This window comes from Lepidothrix coronata, unplaced genomic scaffold (assembly GCF_001604755.1).
Source record: "Lepidothrix coronata isolate B3197 unplaced genomic scaffold, Lepidothrix_coronata-1.0 Scaffold233, whole genome shotgun sequence".
NCBI lineage: Eukaryota > Metazoa > Chordata > Aves > Passeriformes > Pipridae > Lepidothrix > Lepidothrix coronata.
Window position 1 is genome coordinate 296,412 of NW_016690413.1, and position 15,978 is coordinate 312,389.

The 15,978-nt window shown below is 62.4% G+C and overlaps 2 protein-coding genes across 2 annotated transcripts in view; one reads left to right on the forward strand and one right to left on the reverse strand.

The window, feature by feature from the left end:
- The first annotated feature begins 707 nt into the window (after positions 1–707).
- HCN2 (hyperpolarization activated cyclic nucleotide gated potassium channel 2) lies at positions 708–11,073 on the forward strand. The gene is made up of 8 exons (XM_017834361.1): positions 708–906; positions 6,321–6,744; positions 7,538–7,699; positions 8,573–8,791; positions 8,980–9,126; positions 9,396–9,636; positions 9,814–9,978; positions 10,110–11,073. Exons 1-8 carry the CDS (start codon positions 761–763, stop codon positions 11,060–11,062), a joined length of 2,457 nt encoding a protein of 818 aa, XP_017689850.1. The 5' UTR covers positions 708–760; the 3' UTR covers positions 11,063–11,073.
- A 1,677-nt stretch (positions 11,074–12,750) lies between these two features.
- The window catches only part of POLRMT (RNA polymerase mitochondrial), a 13,675-nt gene continuing 10,447 nt past the window's right edge, over positions 12,751–15,978 (reverse strand). The window contains exons 16-21 of the mRNA XM_017834398.1: positions 15,780–15,829; positions 15,420–15,518; positions 15,028–15,100; positions 14,457–14,539; positions 13,982–14,052; positions 12,751–13,427 (exon numbers count right to left, since the gene is read on the reverse strand). Coding sequence (XP_017689887.1) covers positions 13,378–13,427; positions 13,982–14,052; positions 14,457–14,539; positions 15,028–15,100; positions 15,420–15,518; positions 15,780–15,829 — 426 coding nt within the window. The 3' untranslated portion in view covers positions 12,751–13,377. The remainder of the gene's footprint in view (positions 13,428–13,981; positions 14,053–14,456; positions 14,540–15,027; positions 15,101–15,419; positions 15,519–15,779; positions 15,830–15,978) is intronic.

A 15,978-nucleotide genomic window follows, 5' to 3' on the forward strand; every position in this document is an offset into this window, starting at 1 on the left:
GTCTTCATCCCTCGGTCTACCCCGGGGGTTCCTGCTGCCCGTGGGCTCGGTGCAGGGGGCTCAGCGCTGGAGCAGTGGGCACCAGGGGCTGTGGGAGGGCAAAGCCCCCGTGCCCAGCGCGGAGATGGTGTCCATCCCTGCCTCGGGGTGGGCAGCGCTCCCTCCCCGGCGAGGCGGTCGGGCCGGCAGAGCCCCGCGGGGGGAGCGCCCGGCCCCGCACCGGGGACTGTGCTGCCGGGGTCCGGGGCTGTCGGAGCTCAAGGTGAACGGCCCGCCCGGTAGCCGGTCCCGCCGGCGAGCGCTGTGCCGGACGGGGGAGCTGCGGAGCCGCCCGGTCCCCGGCCCGGCCCCGCTGCCCGCCCCCGGCCCGCCCCCGGCCCGCCCCCGCCGCGGCGGCGGGTGCCACTGTGCCGCCGGTGGCCTCGGCGGCGGCAGCGGCGGCGGGATCAGGATCAGGATGCGGGCGGGCCGCGGCGCGGCGGGCGGGGAGGCGGCGGCCGAGGAGGAGGCGGCCGATGCGGCCAAGCGCGGCGGGGCGGCGGCGACTGGACGGGCGCGGGGCCGCGGCGGGAAGGGGTCCCCGAACGGCGAGTGCCGTCGCGGGGACCCTCCGCGCAGCCCCGGCCCGGAGCCGCCTCGCGAGCCCAAGGTCTCCTTCTCCTGCGGCGGCGGCGGCGCGTCCCCCGGCGGGGCCAAGGCAGCCGAGGAGGGCGCGGGCGAGGATGCGGGCGAGGAGGTCCGCGGGAGCCAGGCCAGCTTCATGCAGCGGCAGTTCGGGGCGATGCTCCAGCCCGGCGTCAACAAGTTCTCGCTGCGGATGTTCGGCTCGCAGAAGGCGGTAGAGCGGGAGCAGGAGCGCGTCAAGTCGGCGGGGGCCTGGATCATCCATCCCTACAGCGACTTCAGGTGCGGCGGTACCCGCGGGGCTCGGCCGCATCCCGCATCCAGCATCCTGCGGGGCCGGGCATCGGGCCGGGCCGGGGAGCAGGGCCGCCGGTGCGGCCGGGCCGAGGGCACCTTGAGCCGCCGCCGGGCGCGGGAGGGGCCGAGCCAGGCATCCCCCTCCCCAGCGCAGGCGAGCCAGGCATCCCCCTCCCCAGCGCAGCAGCCGCCGCCCCGGGGATGCCGGGAGCACTCTCATTGCCCGGGCAAGGGCGTCCCCTCGTCCTTCCCGGAGCCTCGGCAGGCTCGGCCCCCCTTAGCCCCACCGGGCCTTGGCTCTGCCTCTGGAGAACCCTGCGGTTCGGGGTCCCCCTCCCCGGGGAAGTGCCAGTGCTGGGTGGGGGGGATGTGCTGTGCCACTGCCAGGCAGAGCGTTGTGATGATTCCCCCTCCCCCATGGAGGCCTGATCCTGTCCCTGGGGTTCAGCCAGTTTGAGGGGGATTCTTCCCACTTCTGAGAGGACTTGAGTCCCCAAGATCCAGCCTGTGTGTCTTCCAGGTGAGGAATGGCAAACCCAGGAGAAAAGCTCTGCAGCTCCATCTCCTTCCTGGCCCACAAGCCCTGGGGAGCTCTGGAGTGGCAAACGTTTCCCTAGCTGTGTGAAAGCTGCTGGGAGGGAGGGATGGCTGGCTGCACTGTCGGGGGCAGTGCTGGCATTACTAGTGAGCCAGCGCTGGGGCTGAACCAGTTGGTTCAGTGACCTCAAAGGGGCTGGGGGAGCCTTCTTCCAGAGGCCAGTGGGGCTCAGGGGCTCAGCTCTGAGTCATTTTGACTCTGCTGGTGCATGGTTTGGGGCGGCTCAGGGGAGGGTTCACTGGGTGCCTGGGTGGGGGATGTCCCTGAGCCAGACCTCAAATTCTGTTCTCTCCTAACACTGACGAGTCTCCACAGCATAGGGCTCCCTGAGGCAGGTGGAGGTGGCCATGGACTCAGGGCAGGGACCAGCACTTGCATCTCCTGCTGCCGCCCTCATGCGCTGCCCTGGGCTGATCTGGCATCTTCCAGAGGAGCAGTTGGAGGCCCTCGGCCTCCCCCTGGGGCTGCCTTCTTGCACAGGGTCTTGCGCCCTTCCACATTGTGGCTACACAGTGGAGCTCCCTCCTTGTCTCACTGGCTGGGCATCGAGTTCTGCTGCAGGGCCGGGTTGAGCAGTGTCTGCACCGCCTGGTCGCTGCTGGTCCTGCGGTGGAGGGAGCTCCACTGGCCCTGACAGAGCAGAGGTGGTGGTGCCAGGTAGATCCTGGGGGACTGGGCCTGTCTGCACTGCCCATGCTGCTCCTCACCCTCAGCAGCTGTGGGCTGTTGCCGGGGCTGGGAGCAGAGTGACCCCCATGCCTGCCCCAGGCCAAAGCCTGCCCAGCTCCTCTGACCTGGCAGAGCCGCGGTGCTGGAGGCAGAGTCCACGGTGCTCCTGAGAGCAGGGTCTCCCTGCAGTGAGCTTGCAGTGGGCTCGAGGCCTCAGAGGCTTCTCCAAGGTCCAGCAGCATTGTTCCCTGGACTGGTACTTGCAGCGAGCAGGCGGGTGCCAGGGTGACCTTGGAGAGTCACCCTGGCTGTCCTGCCCAGCGCGGGCTCCATCCTCCTGGAGCCGCTATCAAGACTTGAAACCCATTGGGGCAGAGTGTCTGCCTGTGTTTTGATACTGGAAGTGGCGTAGGAGAGTTCCCTGCCCAGCGGGGAGGAGCTGCAGGCAGAGCCACAGCATCCTCCAGCTCCACAACCATGCTCAGGAACAGGATCAGCCCACGTGGGGCTGAGCCTGGGCGTGAGGAACCCGCTCTGCCTGTGCATGCTGGGGACGTGTCCATCCGTCCCACGTTGTCCTGCCTTAAAATAATGAAAAAGCATTTATCCAATAATGATAATGGAGCGTGACCTGGTCGTGTTTGCCCTGCAAAACCCATTACCCATCTGCATCTGTGATATCATTTCATAATCATCGTCATTTAATGATCCTGACTTCTCATGGCAATGGCACTGCCATCGTTCACCCACAATTCAGGACACATTTGCTCCAGGAACCGAGGTTGCTATTTACATAAATATTGAATGACGAGGAAGCAGCCAGGGCGGCTGGTGAGATCCTGAGCTGCAAATCTGATAAAAGAGACCTTGTAAGTGTGTGCTGGAGCAGGGCCACATCCTTTTGGGTGCTGGGCAGTGGTCGTTGGTGGCTTTGCCAGTTCTGGTCTCTGTTTTGGGAGGAACAGCCCAGCCAGTGCCAACTCCTTCGTCGCTTCTGTTGTGGTTTCTGGACCAGCCCCGAGGAGCTGCTCTGGGGCTGTGGGAGCTGTGCACAGCCGGTGATTTGGGGATGGTGGCAGTGCCCATCACCCTGTGATTGCTGAGTGGCTGTCCAGGGGCTACACTGGCATCCCCCAGTGCCAACCTGGCACCCACAGCCTTCCATGAGACTGAGCTGGGACCAGGGCTGGGGCTGAGCAGGGGGTTCTCACTGCTGGTGAATTTCTGTTGCAAGAGCTGGTCTCACAACTGAACTGGGGGCAAAGATGATTCCAGAGCACATGTCCCTGGTGCTGCTTGGCCAGAGACTTCCTCATCCAGGGTTGAATGGTTTCAGGGGCTTTCCCTCTGCCTGCATGGTGCCACTGTGGGGGCTACTGAGCAGAGGGACCGGGCTTGCCAGCTGCTCTTGCTCCTGATGGATGTGCCAGCACTGCCACTGGTCCTGATGTTCCCATTCCCTCTGGTCAGGGTGTTGGGGAGCTGGACTCCTTATTCTGCAGCATCAGTGTGGGGCAGTCGGACCTGGGAGAGCTGAAAGCCATCACTCGGTCACTGGGGAGGAAAGGCTGGGACTGGCTGGGGGGATTGTGAAGGTTTGGGTCCTTGAGCAGTTTGCAAAGCCTTTACCCCCCTCCCCAGGAACTCCCAGGGTAAAAGGCTTTTCCAAGAGAGAGCAGCACCAATCATTCATCACAACTGACTCTGCTGGGATCTGGAGGTGCAGATGATGTTGGCCACCACTGCTCTCTCAGCTCAGGCAAACTTATGCCATTGGCTTTGTAACACACTTCTCATAGCAACCTCATTTTTAGGATATGAGTATTTAGTGTGAGTTTGCAAAGGGCCAATCCCGTGCTGATTGATCCTGCACTGATCCCGTCCTGCTCCTGCCCACCAGGCAGCCTGATTGTTTGCAGCTGGGCCTCGTCAGGGCTGAAGGGCTCAGACCACAGGGGATCCTCCTGCAGAGGGGGGTCTTGGGGAGCTCCATACTTCTGGGCAGGCTGGTGCACGTCCAACTCACTGCCAGGCTACGGGATCAGCATAAAGGGGTGTCGCTGGATTGTCTCCAGCAGACCCTGGAGCTCTGTGTGCTGCCAATGGAGTTGAGCAGGGACCACCCTGGCATACCTGCCTGTGCCCCCCTCTATGGCTCGGCCCCAGCTTGTATCTTGCCCAGGACCTCAGAGCAGCACCACCGTGCCAGGCGTTGGGCGGGTGACAGAGCGGAAAGGCGGCAGCTCGTGGGGGCTTTGGGCACCTCCTGTCATCATCACTGTCATACAATTGGGTCAGAAGCAAGGGAGGGATGTCAAGGATCCTGATTAATTTGTTTTCAGATATTTTTAGTAGCCTGGATTGGATCTTTTCTTCCATGCACATGAACCCTCCAAGGAAGAAAGCGTTGGCATCGCACCCCGGTCCCCGGGGCGATTGCACAGGGTCAGTTGTGTGCGGTGGGGGAATCAGGAGCAGTTTATCTTTTCTCTGCAGGCTGAATTCTGCCCTGGCTCAGCCAGATTGCAAAGGAACTGGAGCCAGAGGAGAGTTTTGCCCAGCTGGCGAGGTTATTTAATCTTTGTTCTTCGCAGCTTTGCATGGCTAATGCCCCCGTGGGACCTGTGCAGCACAGCAGGGTCAGTCTGAGTGGGAGCTGCCAGAGGTTTGGGGACAGATCCAGCCCCACAGCGACTCTGCTGACTCTGGCATCTCTGGCAGGTGGGAGATGTGTGGGAGCCTGGGGGTCTGGCCAGGCCCACCATGGCCATGGCCTCGCTGCCTGTTTGGTGCCAGCAGCTGAAGCTCGGTGTAGGGGTAGAAGGGGGGCACAGTTCCTTTGCCGAGGGTGCCCTGGGGACCGCCCTGGTGTGAAGTCATCGTTTTGCAGCAGTGACATCACTCACAGTTGCCACAGCAACACCTCACATGGGGAAGGTGTCATTGGAGAAAGGTCAGGAGCTGGGATGTTCGGCTCCTGGTCCTGCGCTAGTCTGCGCAGTGGGGGGGACCCGGCCCATCACCCCTTTCTGTGTGCAGGGGGGTGTCTCCCCCTCGTCCCCCCACCCCAGGGCACCGCGTGCACGGCATGGCGATGGCACCCCCTGCCCATCATTCCACAGCTCTCAGAGACCCCTGCCTAGGTGGGCTGAGCAGACATGTGTGGGCGAGGGTCCTAAGTGTCCCTGCACGTGCACTGAGGAGCATCCCCCCCGCTCCTGCCCCCCGGCCAGAGCAGGGAGGGCCGAGGTGGCCTCCACGCCATCCTGCCACGACAGAGCTTCTGTGACCTTGCAGATGCTCAGAAAGGTCGTCGGTGGCCCAGGAGAGGGGGACGAGGAGAAAGGGAAGAAGAATGGGGTGAGCCGGGAGGGGGCGGAGGAGCCGCGCAGCCCGGGCAGGGGCGGGGGCAGGGGCAGAGGCGGCCGCCCACCCACTCACCGCCCCCGCGTCTGGCCGGGGCTGCGGGCGCTGCCGCCGCCAACTGCAGCCGTACGTGCTCCGCTGCACCGGAGCCGCGGCGGCTCCTTCCATCGCAGCCGCGCTGCGGGGGCTGACGGGCAGCCCCACCCTGGCACCCCCCAAATCGGGACCCCAGCCTGGCCCGGGGGCACGGAGTAGGGTGGCCCTGACTGTCCCTGTGGACTGACCGCTGTCCCCCTCTGGGAGCAGGAAAGGGGGGGACTGCTCCCACCAAGCTCCCGTCCTGCCTTCACCTGTGATGTAGAGTGCTGCCGATGGTCTGGGGGACTCCTCAGCCCACGGGCTTCCCCGGGGCAGCTCGGCCGGAGGGTGCCCCCCTCCAGTGTTTGGCATCATCATTCTCCTCTCCCCCCAGGACCTGCTGCCTCCGGCAGCCCAGTGGGAGCCCCCAGCCTCATCCTGCACCCCCCTCTACACCTCAGTCAGGGGCTATGCTGGCTGCAAGATCACCCCAGGGGCAGTCTGGAGAGGGGGGAGCAAGGTGTAGTCTCTGGGGAGAGGGAGGTTCCTGCGGCTGAGGTGTCATCACAGTGGCAGCACCCCAGTAGCGTGGGTCCTGGAGGGCAGGGCACTGTGGCCATGTCCCCTTGGCATGGGGGGCAGCTATGGGGCACTGGTGACACCCCCCCTCCATCTTCTCACTCCCCAGATTCTACTGGGACTTCACGATGCTGCTCTTCATGGTGGGCAACCTGATCATCATTCCTGTGGGCATCACCTTCTTCAAGGAGGAGACCACAGCACCCTGGATCGTGTTCAATGTGGTCTCTGACACCTTCTTCCTGATGGACCTGGTGCTGAACTTCCGGACAGGGATTGTCATTGAGGACAACACGGAAATCATCCTGGACCCTGAAAGGATCAAGAAGAAGTACCTCAAGACCTGGTTTGTGGTGGATTTTGTCTCCTCCATCCCTGTGGACTATGTTTTCCTCATTGTGGAGAAGGGCATAGACTCGGAGGTCTACAAGACCGCCCGTGCCCTCCGCATCGTCCGCTTCACCAAGATCCTCAGCCTCCTGCGGCTCCTCCGCCTCTCCCGGCTCATCCGATACATCCACCAGTGGGAGGAGGTGAGGACCTGCTCTGGGGCCTGCTGGCAGCACTGGGATGGCTGGAGAGAGCGGGAGCTGGAGGGGCCCCTGCGAGAGTGGCAGGGCTGGGGGCTGCCTGAAGAACGGACAGGGTGGAGGGGATCTGCAGGGCTCTGTGTGGGGCCAGTGGGTGGATGTGACCCTTCCTGGAAGGTTTGGGGCATCTCTGGGCCATGGTACATCACTCACCACTGGTGACAGCATGGCTGGCACAAGCTGGCACACCATCCCCTGCTCCAGCAGCAGGACCCTGTCACCCTGCTCAGCTCCGTGCTGCTTGCCTTGCTCCCCGCTGGCTCCCTGCCCCTCCAGGAGCTTGGGGAGTGCCAGGGAGGGTGGCAGGACCCCTGGCCCTTGGGGTCCCCAGTGCAGGAGGCAGGGTGCACTCGGGGCCGTGAGGGGACGTGCCTTAGAGTCTGGAGGGGACGTGCTCGACTTTGCTACGTGGCTCTGGCCCAGACTCTGCACTCGGTGCCCTGGAGGCTGCCCCACTCCATCCTCAGTGCCCTGACTATTTGTCTCTCCCTGAGCATCTGCTGGTGCTGGCTGATGCTCATCAAGGCTCGTGGCCATCACCGCTTCCTGGGCGGTGCAGGGGCATCCCCATCCCACCAGCTGTGAACAGGCAGGTGGAGCAGAGCAGCCTCAGGGCCGGAGCTGGGCCAGCCATGGGAGCTCCTTCCATCAGAGGCCATGAGGGTCAGTGCCCTGAGCAGGGCTGGGCAGTGGGGGAGGGTCCCCACATTCACCTGCTGCCATCCCACCCACCCAGATCTTCCACATGACCTACGACCTGGCCAGTGCAGTGATGAGGATCATCAACCTCATTGGCATGATGCTGCTGCTCTGCCACTGGGACGGCTGCCTCCAGTTCCTGGTGCCCATGCTGCAGGATTTCCCCCAGAACTGCTGGGTCTCCATCAATGGGATGGTGGTGAGTACCATCCACCCTAATACGCTCCTGCCTGATCCCCTGGGCCCCCACCCATCCTCCTGTCATCTGGCCTCCATCCACTGACCCCAGGAGATGCCATCCCCCCACTGGCCATGGCTGCAGTGCCCTGTGGTTTACAGGGCACCCCACAGTGTGCAAGGCACCCGGTGCCGGGTGCTGACGTTGCTCTGGTGAGGTCTCACAGGACCTGGAGCAGCAGATCGATCCGGGCGGGAGGAATATGCTGACATTGGGCTCTTGGTCCTGTCCCCTGCCGCCTTCTCCTGCTCATTAGCCATAAAGCTGCTATTAATAAATAATGTGCCCTGTTTCTAATTGCTCTCTCTCAGCCCCACAGCCTCCTGCAAATGGCTCTTCTCCCTCTGTCTGTCTCATCCTGTTCCATCAAGTTTCCATCTCTGCTCCGTTCCCTCCCGCCTGGCTTCCTCCTCTTCCTCCCCTGCCTTCTCCTTCCCTGACTGCTTCTCCAGGGAAGTTTGAAAAGTTTGGAAAGTTTGAAAATTTGCTTTTCAACAAATGCCTGTTGCTGAGGGCTGCTGAGAGATGCAGGCAGAGAACCAGGGCCGTGGCCTGGCAGGGGCCAGGGCGCTGTGCCCTCGGGCGCTGCTCTCACACACACACAGGCACACACAGACACACAGACAGACACGCAGACACACACACACACACAGACACACAGACACACACACAGACGCACACACAGACACACACAGACACACACACAGACACACACAGACACACAAACACACAGACACACACACAAACACACAGACACACACACAGACACACACAGACACACACATGTGCAGCTGAGCACCAGCACGGGCTGAGCCGCTGTCCCTGTTGCTGCAGAACGACTCCTGGAGCGAGCTGTACTCCTTTGCCCTCTTCAAGTCCATGAGCCACATGCTCTGCATCGGCTATGGGAAGCAGGCTCCCGAGAGCATGACGGACATCTGGCTGACCATGCTGAGCATGATTGTGGGGGCCACTTGCTACGCCATGTTCATCGGCCACGCCACCGCCCTCATCCAGTCACTGGACTCCTCCCGGCGCCAGTACCAGGAGAAGGTAGGACTGGGCCGAATGGGACCCACGGCTTCTGTCCTGAGCCCAGCTGGTGCGTCCCCTCCTGGAGATGCAGCCAGGTGGGGTGAGTGTTCCTGGTTGGGAGCAGGGATGGGGAGGTGTAGCGAGACTGGTCCTATGGAGTGGGAATGTGTGTGGGGGGTCCCAGCTAACACCACCTCTCCCCACAGTACAAGCAGGTGGAGCAGTACATGTCCTTCCACAAGCTGCCCGCCGACTTCCGCCAGAAGATTCATGACTACTACGAGCATCGCTACCAGGGCAAGATGTTTGACGAGGACAGCATCCTGGGGGAGCTCAACGAGCCCCTGCGTGAGGTGAGGGCTGGAGAGCTGGGTGTGGGGGATTGCTCCCCCAAAGGGAGGGACCCCCTGATCCCTGCCATGCGTCAGGGAGTGGTGTGGGTCCCGCTGGCTTCTGCCGTGCACATGCTTGGGGTCGAACCCCTCTTGCTGCAGCTCTGCAGCTCTGAGTACGTGTCCATGCAAGATCTGTGTGCCAGGGTGTCCGTGAGCCTGCTGGTGGCAGGGAGCATGTCCCTGTGGAAGCGTGTCCCGGCCTCCTGTGCTCACCTGCTTCCCCACAGGAAATTGTCAACTTCAACTGCCGCAAGCTGGTGGCCTCGATGCCGCTGTTCGCCAACGCAGACCCCAACTTTGTCACGGCGATGCTCACCAAGCTGAAGTTTGAGGTGTTCCAGCCGGGTGACTACATTATCCGTGAGGGCACCATTGGCAAGAAGATGTACTTCATCCAGCACGGGGTGGTCAGCATCCTCACCAAGGGCAACAAGGAGATGAAACTCTCTGATGGCTCCTACTTTGGAGGTGAGCGCTTGCAGGACTGAGCCCGGGTACCCTCTTGGGGTCTGTGAGAAGTAGTGGGGCACCTGCCCTGTCCTGGGGCATCCCCCATGTGGTGGTTCTCACCCCTTGCTCCTGGTTTGGCCCCATTTTGTTCTCACTGGTGGTGTTCTGACCTTGACCCTGGCATTTTCCACGCAGAGATCTGCCTGCTGACCCGTGGCCGGCGCACAGCCAGTGTCCGTGCAGACACCTACTGCCGCCTCTACTCGCTCTCAGTGGACAACTTCAATGAGGTGCTGGAGGAATACCCCATGATGAGACGGGCCTTTGAGACCGTGGCCATTGACCGCCTTGACCGCATTGGTAGGGCACGGTGGGGTCTGGAGGGGGAGAGGGGTGTCCCAGTAAAGGGAACAGCCATGGCTTGCATGGGAACCCAGCGTAGTCCCAGTGTGGGACTCATGGTATTTCCTCTTCTGGCCCCCTCCCTGCAGGGAAGAAGAACTCAATCCTGCTCCACAAAGTGCAGCACGACCTCAACTCAGGTGTCTTCAACAATCAGGAGAACGAGATCATCCAGGAGATCGTCAAGTACGACCGGGAGATGGTGCAGCAGGCAGAACTGCAGCAGCACACAGCTGTGTACAGCCCCGTCCAGCCCCAGGTCACCTCTGCCATCGCCACCCTCCAGCAAGCCGTTGCCATGAGCTTCTGTCCGCAGATGGCGAGCCCTCTGGTGGGCTCCATGGCCCTGGGCTCACCCCGCATGATGCGCCGTTTGCAGTATGCCCAGGCCATGCCCAGCCCCTTCGCCGTCTCCCCCGTCCTGCTGCAGCAGAGCCCCCCACCGCAGCCACAGCCCCCAACACCCCACACCAACCCCTCGCCCTCGCAGGACCCGGTGCAGCCCACGGCCCTGCCCGCCTCCACCAGCGCCTTCGCCGCGGCCGCGGCCAGCCCGCCGACCCAAAGCCCGCTGGCCAGCCGGACGTTCGCCTACGGGGGTGCCCCGGGGCCGCTGGGATCCCAGCTGTCCCTCAGCCAGCAGCCAGCGCCCGGCTCTCCCCAGCGCCTGGCTGCCCACAAGAGCACACAGGCGCTGCACACCAGCAGCCTCAGCCAGGATTCGCGGCCCCTCTCGGCCTCACAGCCCTCCCTGCCCCACGGGCTGGTGGCTGGCAGCACCCAGAGCCCTCCGGCCTCTGCCCGCGAGTCCTGCACCTCCATCAGTGGGGGCCCGGCCACTGCCTCGCCGGGCCCCGGGCCCCCAGCCGGGCTGCGGGGCCAGGCGCCCTCGCGGGGGGCTCCCGCCCACCCGGCACCCGCGGGCCCGGGGCTCACCCCGCCACCCACCCTGCCGCAGGACTCAGCGGCGGCCCGCAAGGATTCAGCGGCCAGCACGCCCGACACGGACCCGGCCAAGTCCAGGCTGTCTTCCAACTTGTGACCTCCGCGCCAGGCACAGGGACACGTGTGCGGGAGGGGCTGCGCGGGGAGTCCCATCTCGCCTCGTGTCCACCCTGTGCCGCGGGGTGAGGGCCGCGGCCACCCCACCGGCTGCTGCCCCCCGCTGTGGTGCCAGCCCCCCTCCCCGGCTCCCTCCTGCCACCCGCTGCAGAGCGGGGCAGCTGCCGAGGGTGGGCATGGGGCTGCTGCACCCTGCGACACCGCGGGGTCACCGGGTGAGCCCCCGGCTGCGTCATCTCCGACCAAAGTCTGGCCCTGTCTCCCGCTCCCCGCAGCGAAACCCCGCTGCCCCTCGGCCTCCCTGGCTGCCCATAGAAGCCACAGCTGCATCCTCGCCATGACCAACTCTGTGTATGATATCTATGACCTGAACACATCCCTGTGTGTGTGACCCACAGGACACCTCCCGGGGCTGTCGGCACAGCCCTGGCGCCGCGTGTGTCCCTGCGCCCCTCCCACAGACCCAAGGTGAGGGGTGATGGTCCAGGACTGGAGGTAAGTTGCAGGGGGTCTGAGGGATGGTCGCCCTGAGGCTTGTAAGCACCCACACGCTGTCCCCCACCCCAGGGCTGGGAGTGAACGCGGCCCCATGTCCTCGTAGGCAGTGCTAGGATGGAGGCAGACGCTGGAGCCCAACCCCAGAGTCCTGGGGCTGGGGAAGGCACCCACTGCATGTACCAGGTGTGTGTGTGCAGGTGTGTGTGTGTGGGTGTGTGTGTGTGCAGGTGTGTGTGTGCAGGTGTGTGTGTGTGTATGTGTGTGTGTCTGCACGTGTGTGTATGTGTGTGTGTCTGCACGTGTGTGTATGTGTGTGTGTCTGCACGTGTGTGTATCTGTGTGTGTCTGCACGTGTGCCTCGCTGCCTCGCACTCTGGAGCCTTCCACACTGAATGTACCGCGAGTGTGGGGCCCGTGCCAGCCCAGCGCCCTGTGGCTGAGCAGCCGGAGGGACAGGGCCCCATTCCAAGCGTCCACCTTCCCATCCAGCCCATCCTGTGCAATAAACGTCAGCAGCTGACAGAGCTACGCACGACTCCGGCTCTGCTTCTTTGCCACCGTCCCTCCCTGCCGCGGCTCCGGCTGCTCCCGCTCCTCGTCCCTGGCCCAGGGAGCCTGAGCACTGGGCACAGTCCCAGCGTGGGCTGTGGGATGCAGCTTTGTCCTTTGAAGAGCTGACTCCCTGCCAGAAAAGCGACAAGGTGAAAAGTCTCCTCCCAGCAGCTTTCCCCTTGCTCCAGCAGCAGCCAGGAAGAAGCTGGGAGCAGGCTGGGACAGGAGACTGTGGGTACAGGGTGCAGCCAAGAACTGGACCAAACACACCTGCAGCTGCAAGATGCCAACCATCTCCAACACCACCCCAGTGGAGAGGAGGCCTGGGAGGTCACAGTCTGGGGAGATGGGAGGCTCCTGGCTGGAAAGGCTGCAGTTGGACCCCATGAAAGCCCCACTCCCTCTGCAGCTACACTGGCAGAGTTCTGTGTCTCTGCTACAAAAGCATTTCCAGAATGTGATGCTCTTGTGAGCAACTGAAGCCCAACCAGTCAGCAGAACAGGACCAGGCTGGGGAGGCAGCAGTCCCATCTCCCCACACCCCCTGGAAGGTGAGGCGAGAGCCCAGGCACCCTGCAGCCTTCAGGCAAAGATGCCAAGGAGCACACAGGTCCCATCTCGTATTTCAAAAACCATTTTATTTACAGTATTGTACATGTTGACCCCTGAATTAGTGGTTTTCCCTGTTCGAGCCCCAGAGAGCAGCAGCAAAACCCTGCCCTGGAAATGGGAGTCAGGAGCTGTAGAGGCTGTGCTACAGAGTGGGGACAGTGCCCAGAGCTGGGGCAGAGCATGGAGCAGCACCCACCCCATAGCCAAGAGCAGGGCCAGGGCTCCTGCTGTGTCCAGAGTGGCTGCCTGCCCCTCCAGGTCTGAGCTCAACTGGTGGAAAGGAACAGCACCCCAGGACAGGCAACAGCACAGCAAAGGCTGGGGCTCACAGTGAAGGTGAAGTTTGAGGGGAGCCAGCCCTGTCTACTGTTGCCCCTTTGGCCCCACCCCAGCTCAGGGCTGGGTGCCCTCTACAGGTGCTGGGACACAGGCAGTGATGGCAAACAGTGCAGAGCCTGGCCCCCACTGGCTGCTCCTGCAGAGTCCCAGTGTGCCCCAGCACCTCGCTGTGGGGCAGGTCTCTTGCTAGGCTGGCAGCTGCACCCCCTTCCCCGTGAGATGGGGGACAGGCCTGGCACCCACTGCAGCCAGAGAGGTCCAGAGGTAGCTCAGGGCTCTGCAGGTAGCCATGGCTCAGCTGAAGAAATAGGTGGAATCCATCACCTGCTTGAGGTTGAATTCACCTGGGGGGAGTGAGGAAGAGGAGAGGTCAGAAAGCAGGGTAGGGATGGACAAGGGGGAGAGAAGCAGCCTCAGGGTATGAAGGATCCCAGCCCCTGGACCGTGCTACCCATGGAGCACTCTGCACAGAGGTCAGGCAGAGCCAGATGGCCTGGCAGACACAGGGCTGAGGGATTAGAAGGAGTTAAACTAATTGCCTTAATCCCATTGCATGTATATCATCTAGATCTTGGCAATTACTATGCTGAGTCCCTCAGTTCCATCTCCCAGCAAATGCTCATGGTTGGAAACAGATGGGAGCAGAACAAGAGCGGGATGGGATGAGCTCGGTCAGCCCGGGGGAAATTCCCCAGGGGATCAGTGGGAGGGATGCTTACAGGGATGATACAGGGGAACGTGTCCAGGCTCTGTCCCATGGCTCTGCAGTCCAGCACAGGAGGGAACACCTGATCCTAGGGGACAGCTCTGGCTTTCTGTCTTTTGGGGGCCACTCCATCTCATTTCCCTTGTCTCCAAACCACTCCTGAGCTCTGCAGTTCCTATCCCATGCTCCTACCTGTCCTGGGGACATTTGACAGCTGCTCCATTAGTTTCTTCTGCCAAGCGGCTACGGTCTCTGTGTTGGGGCTGGATGAACCAGAAGAAAGCAAATCAACACGGGAGCTCTGGGAGAAGGCACACCCTCCTCTGCCCCCCAGTGCAGCCCATGACAACAGGATTCAGCTCTTCCAAAACAGACCGTGCACCCTCGAGTGGGAGCAGGAGCCCAGCCCTGACCACAGCAGCCCAGGGCAGGCCCTAAGGTTGCCAAACCCTCCCTCAGTTCTGCAGCAAGAGGGTGCAGAGCCCTTATTTTTCACACTGAGGTTGAAGGCGATTTGGGTGTCAGGCAAGAAGGAAGGATAGGTTCTACCCAGAGCAACCCCCAGGCAGGTGACACAACCTGTCAGCACCTGGACACGATCTCTGGGAGAGGGAACTGGTGCAGGCAGGAAGGAGCATGGTGGGGGAAACTAACAGGCCAGGAATACCTGCAGTATTTCTCCAGCATAAACTCAGACAGATCCTGCAAGATCTTCTCGCTGTGCAGAGCCACAAACTGCTGCCGACAGATCTGACCCAGGGAGACAGGGTGAGGCGCAGGTTAGGAGGCATTTTCCCTCCTTCCCCCCAGTGGCAGGTTAGAGTTGAGGGGCAGGGAAAGCAGCAGGAGCGGGAAGGAGGTGCTGCCAGACAAGGGTGCAGGAATCAGCCTGGGGAGGTGGGAAGCAGAGGCCGACCCCCACAGGCACAACAGCACTCACAGCACTGCAGAGGGAAGGGCCCAGGACAGGGCAAGGGCACCAGCTCTGCCAGGGCTCTGTTCAGTGCCCATTTACACACAGATTCTGCCACACACTCCCTGCAGGATGGGAGGGGATGAGGCACCAGCAAATCAGCTGCGACTGCCAGCAAGCATTCCAGGTTCACTTCACTTGGGTGAATCAATCAGCCTATGGAGCAAAGCCCTGGGGAGGCGAGGCCTGGCACAGATCAGCCAGATCTGGCCCAGAGCACAGATCAGCCAGATCTTGCTCACAAGGGACCCCAGAGGACACTTACCTGGTTCATGATGTCCACAGTGAGTGCGTGAGTCCAGTAGCAATCGTGGACCGAGACGAAGGTCAGACCCTGCCTGGGAGGGGAAAAGGTGCCATGAAGTAGTGCTGAGAGCCCCTCTGTGTAATGACCCCCACCCCATGTAGACCTTCTGGCTGGGACAGGAGCACAGGCCACATAAGGAGGGGGACTCCCTGCATGGCCCCTGCAGGTCTTCAGAGATCCCAGGATGTCTCTGTGCCACTGTCTCCTCTCACCCCTTCTCTGCCAGGAACCCCAAACTCCCACCCACCAGGGAATCCCTAGTCCCACATGGCACCTTGCCCAGCGACACCCTCCCAGAAGAGTCCTGAGCCAGGGAAGAGCCAGCTGAGAGCCCAGTTGCCCACTCCTACCTGAAGCAGTGCAGAGCAGTGAGCATCATATGTGTGGAGTCCAGGGAGTGGATGAAGTTGGGGGGGAAGGCATTCTTCTGCTTCACAGTATCAGGCTTCCTGTGGCACAGTGGGACACGGAGAAGCTGGGGCACTTCAGAGCCAAAGATGAGAGCACCAGCACAGAGGCAGTGCCACCTCAGCCCAGGGTTGAGGGGGCTGCCCTGGAGGGCTCCAGGGCCCTGCTCCTCTGTCCAGTTCTCTGCAGCTCAGGGGGATAACAGGAGCTCTGGCACTCTTTGACAGCTTCCCTGATGGGAAGGCCTTGTCCCCAGAGCACAGGCTGGGGTCACCAGGGGTACAGTATACTTTTGTACTTACTGGCTGCTACTGGGGGTTCTCACGCTCAAGTTCTGCATGCCACAATTCAGCTGTGAGTGGAGAGAGGGGACCAGTCACTACCCTTCACTGCCCACAGCACAGGGGGCTGGGCACTGCCCACAGCACAGGGGGCTGGGCACTGCCCACAGCACAGGGGGCTGGGCACTGCCCACAGCACAGGGGGCTGGGCACTGCCCAC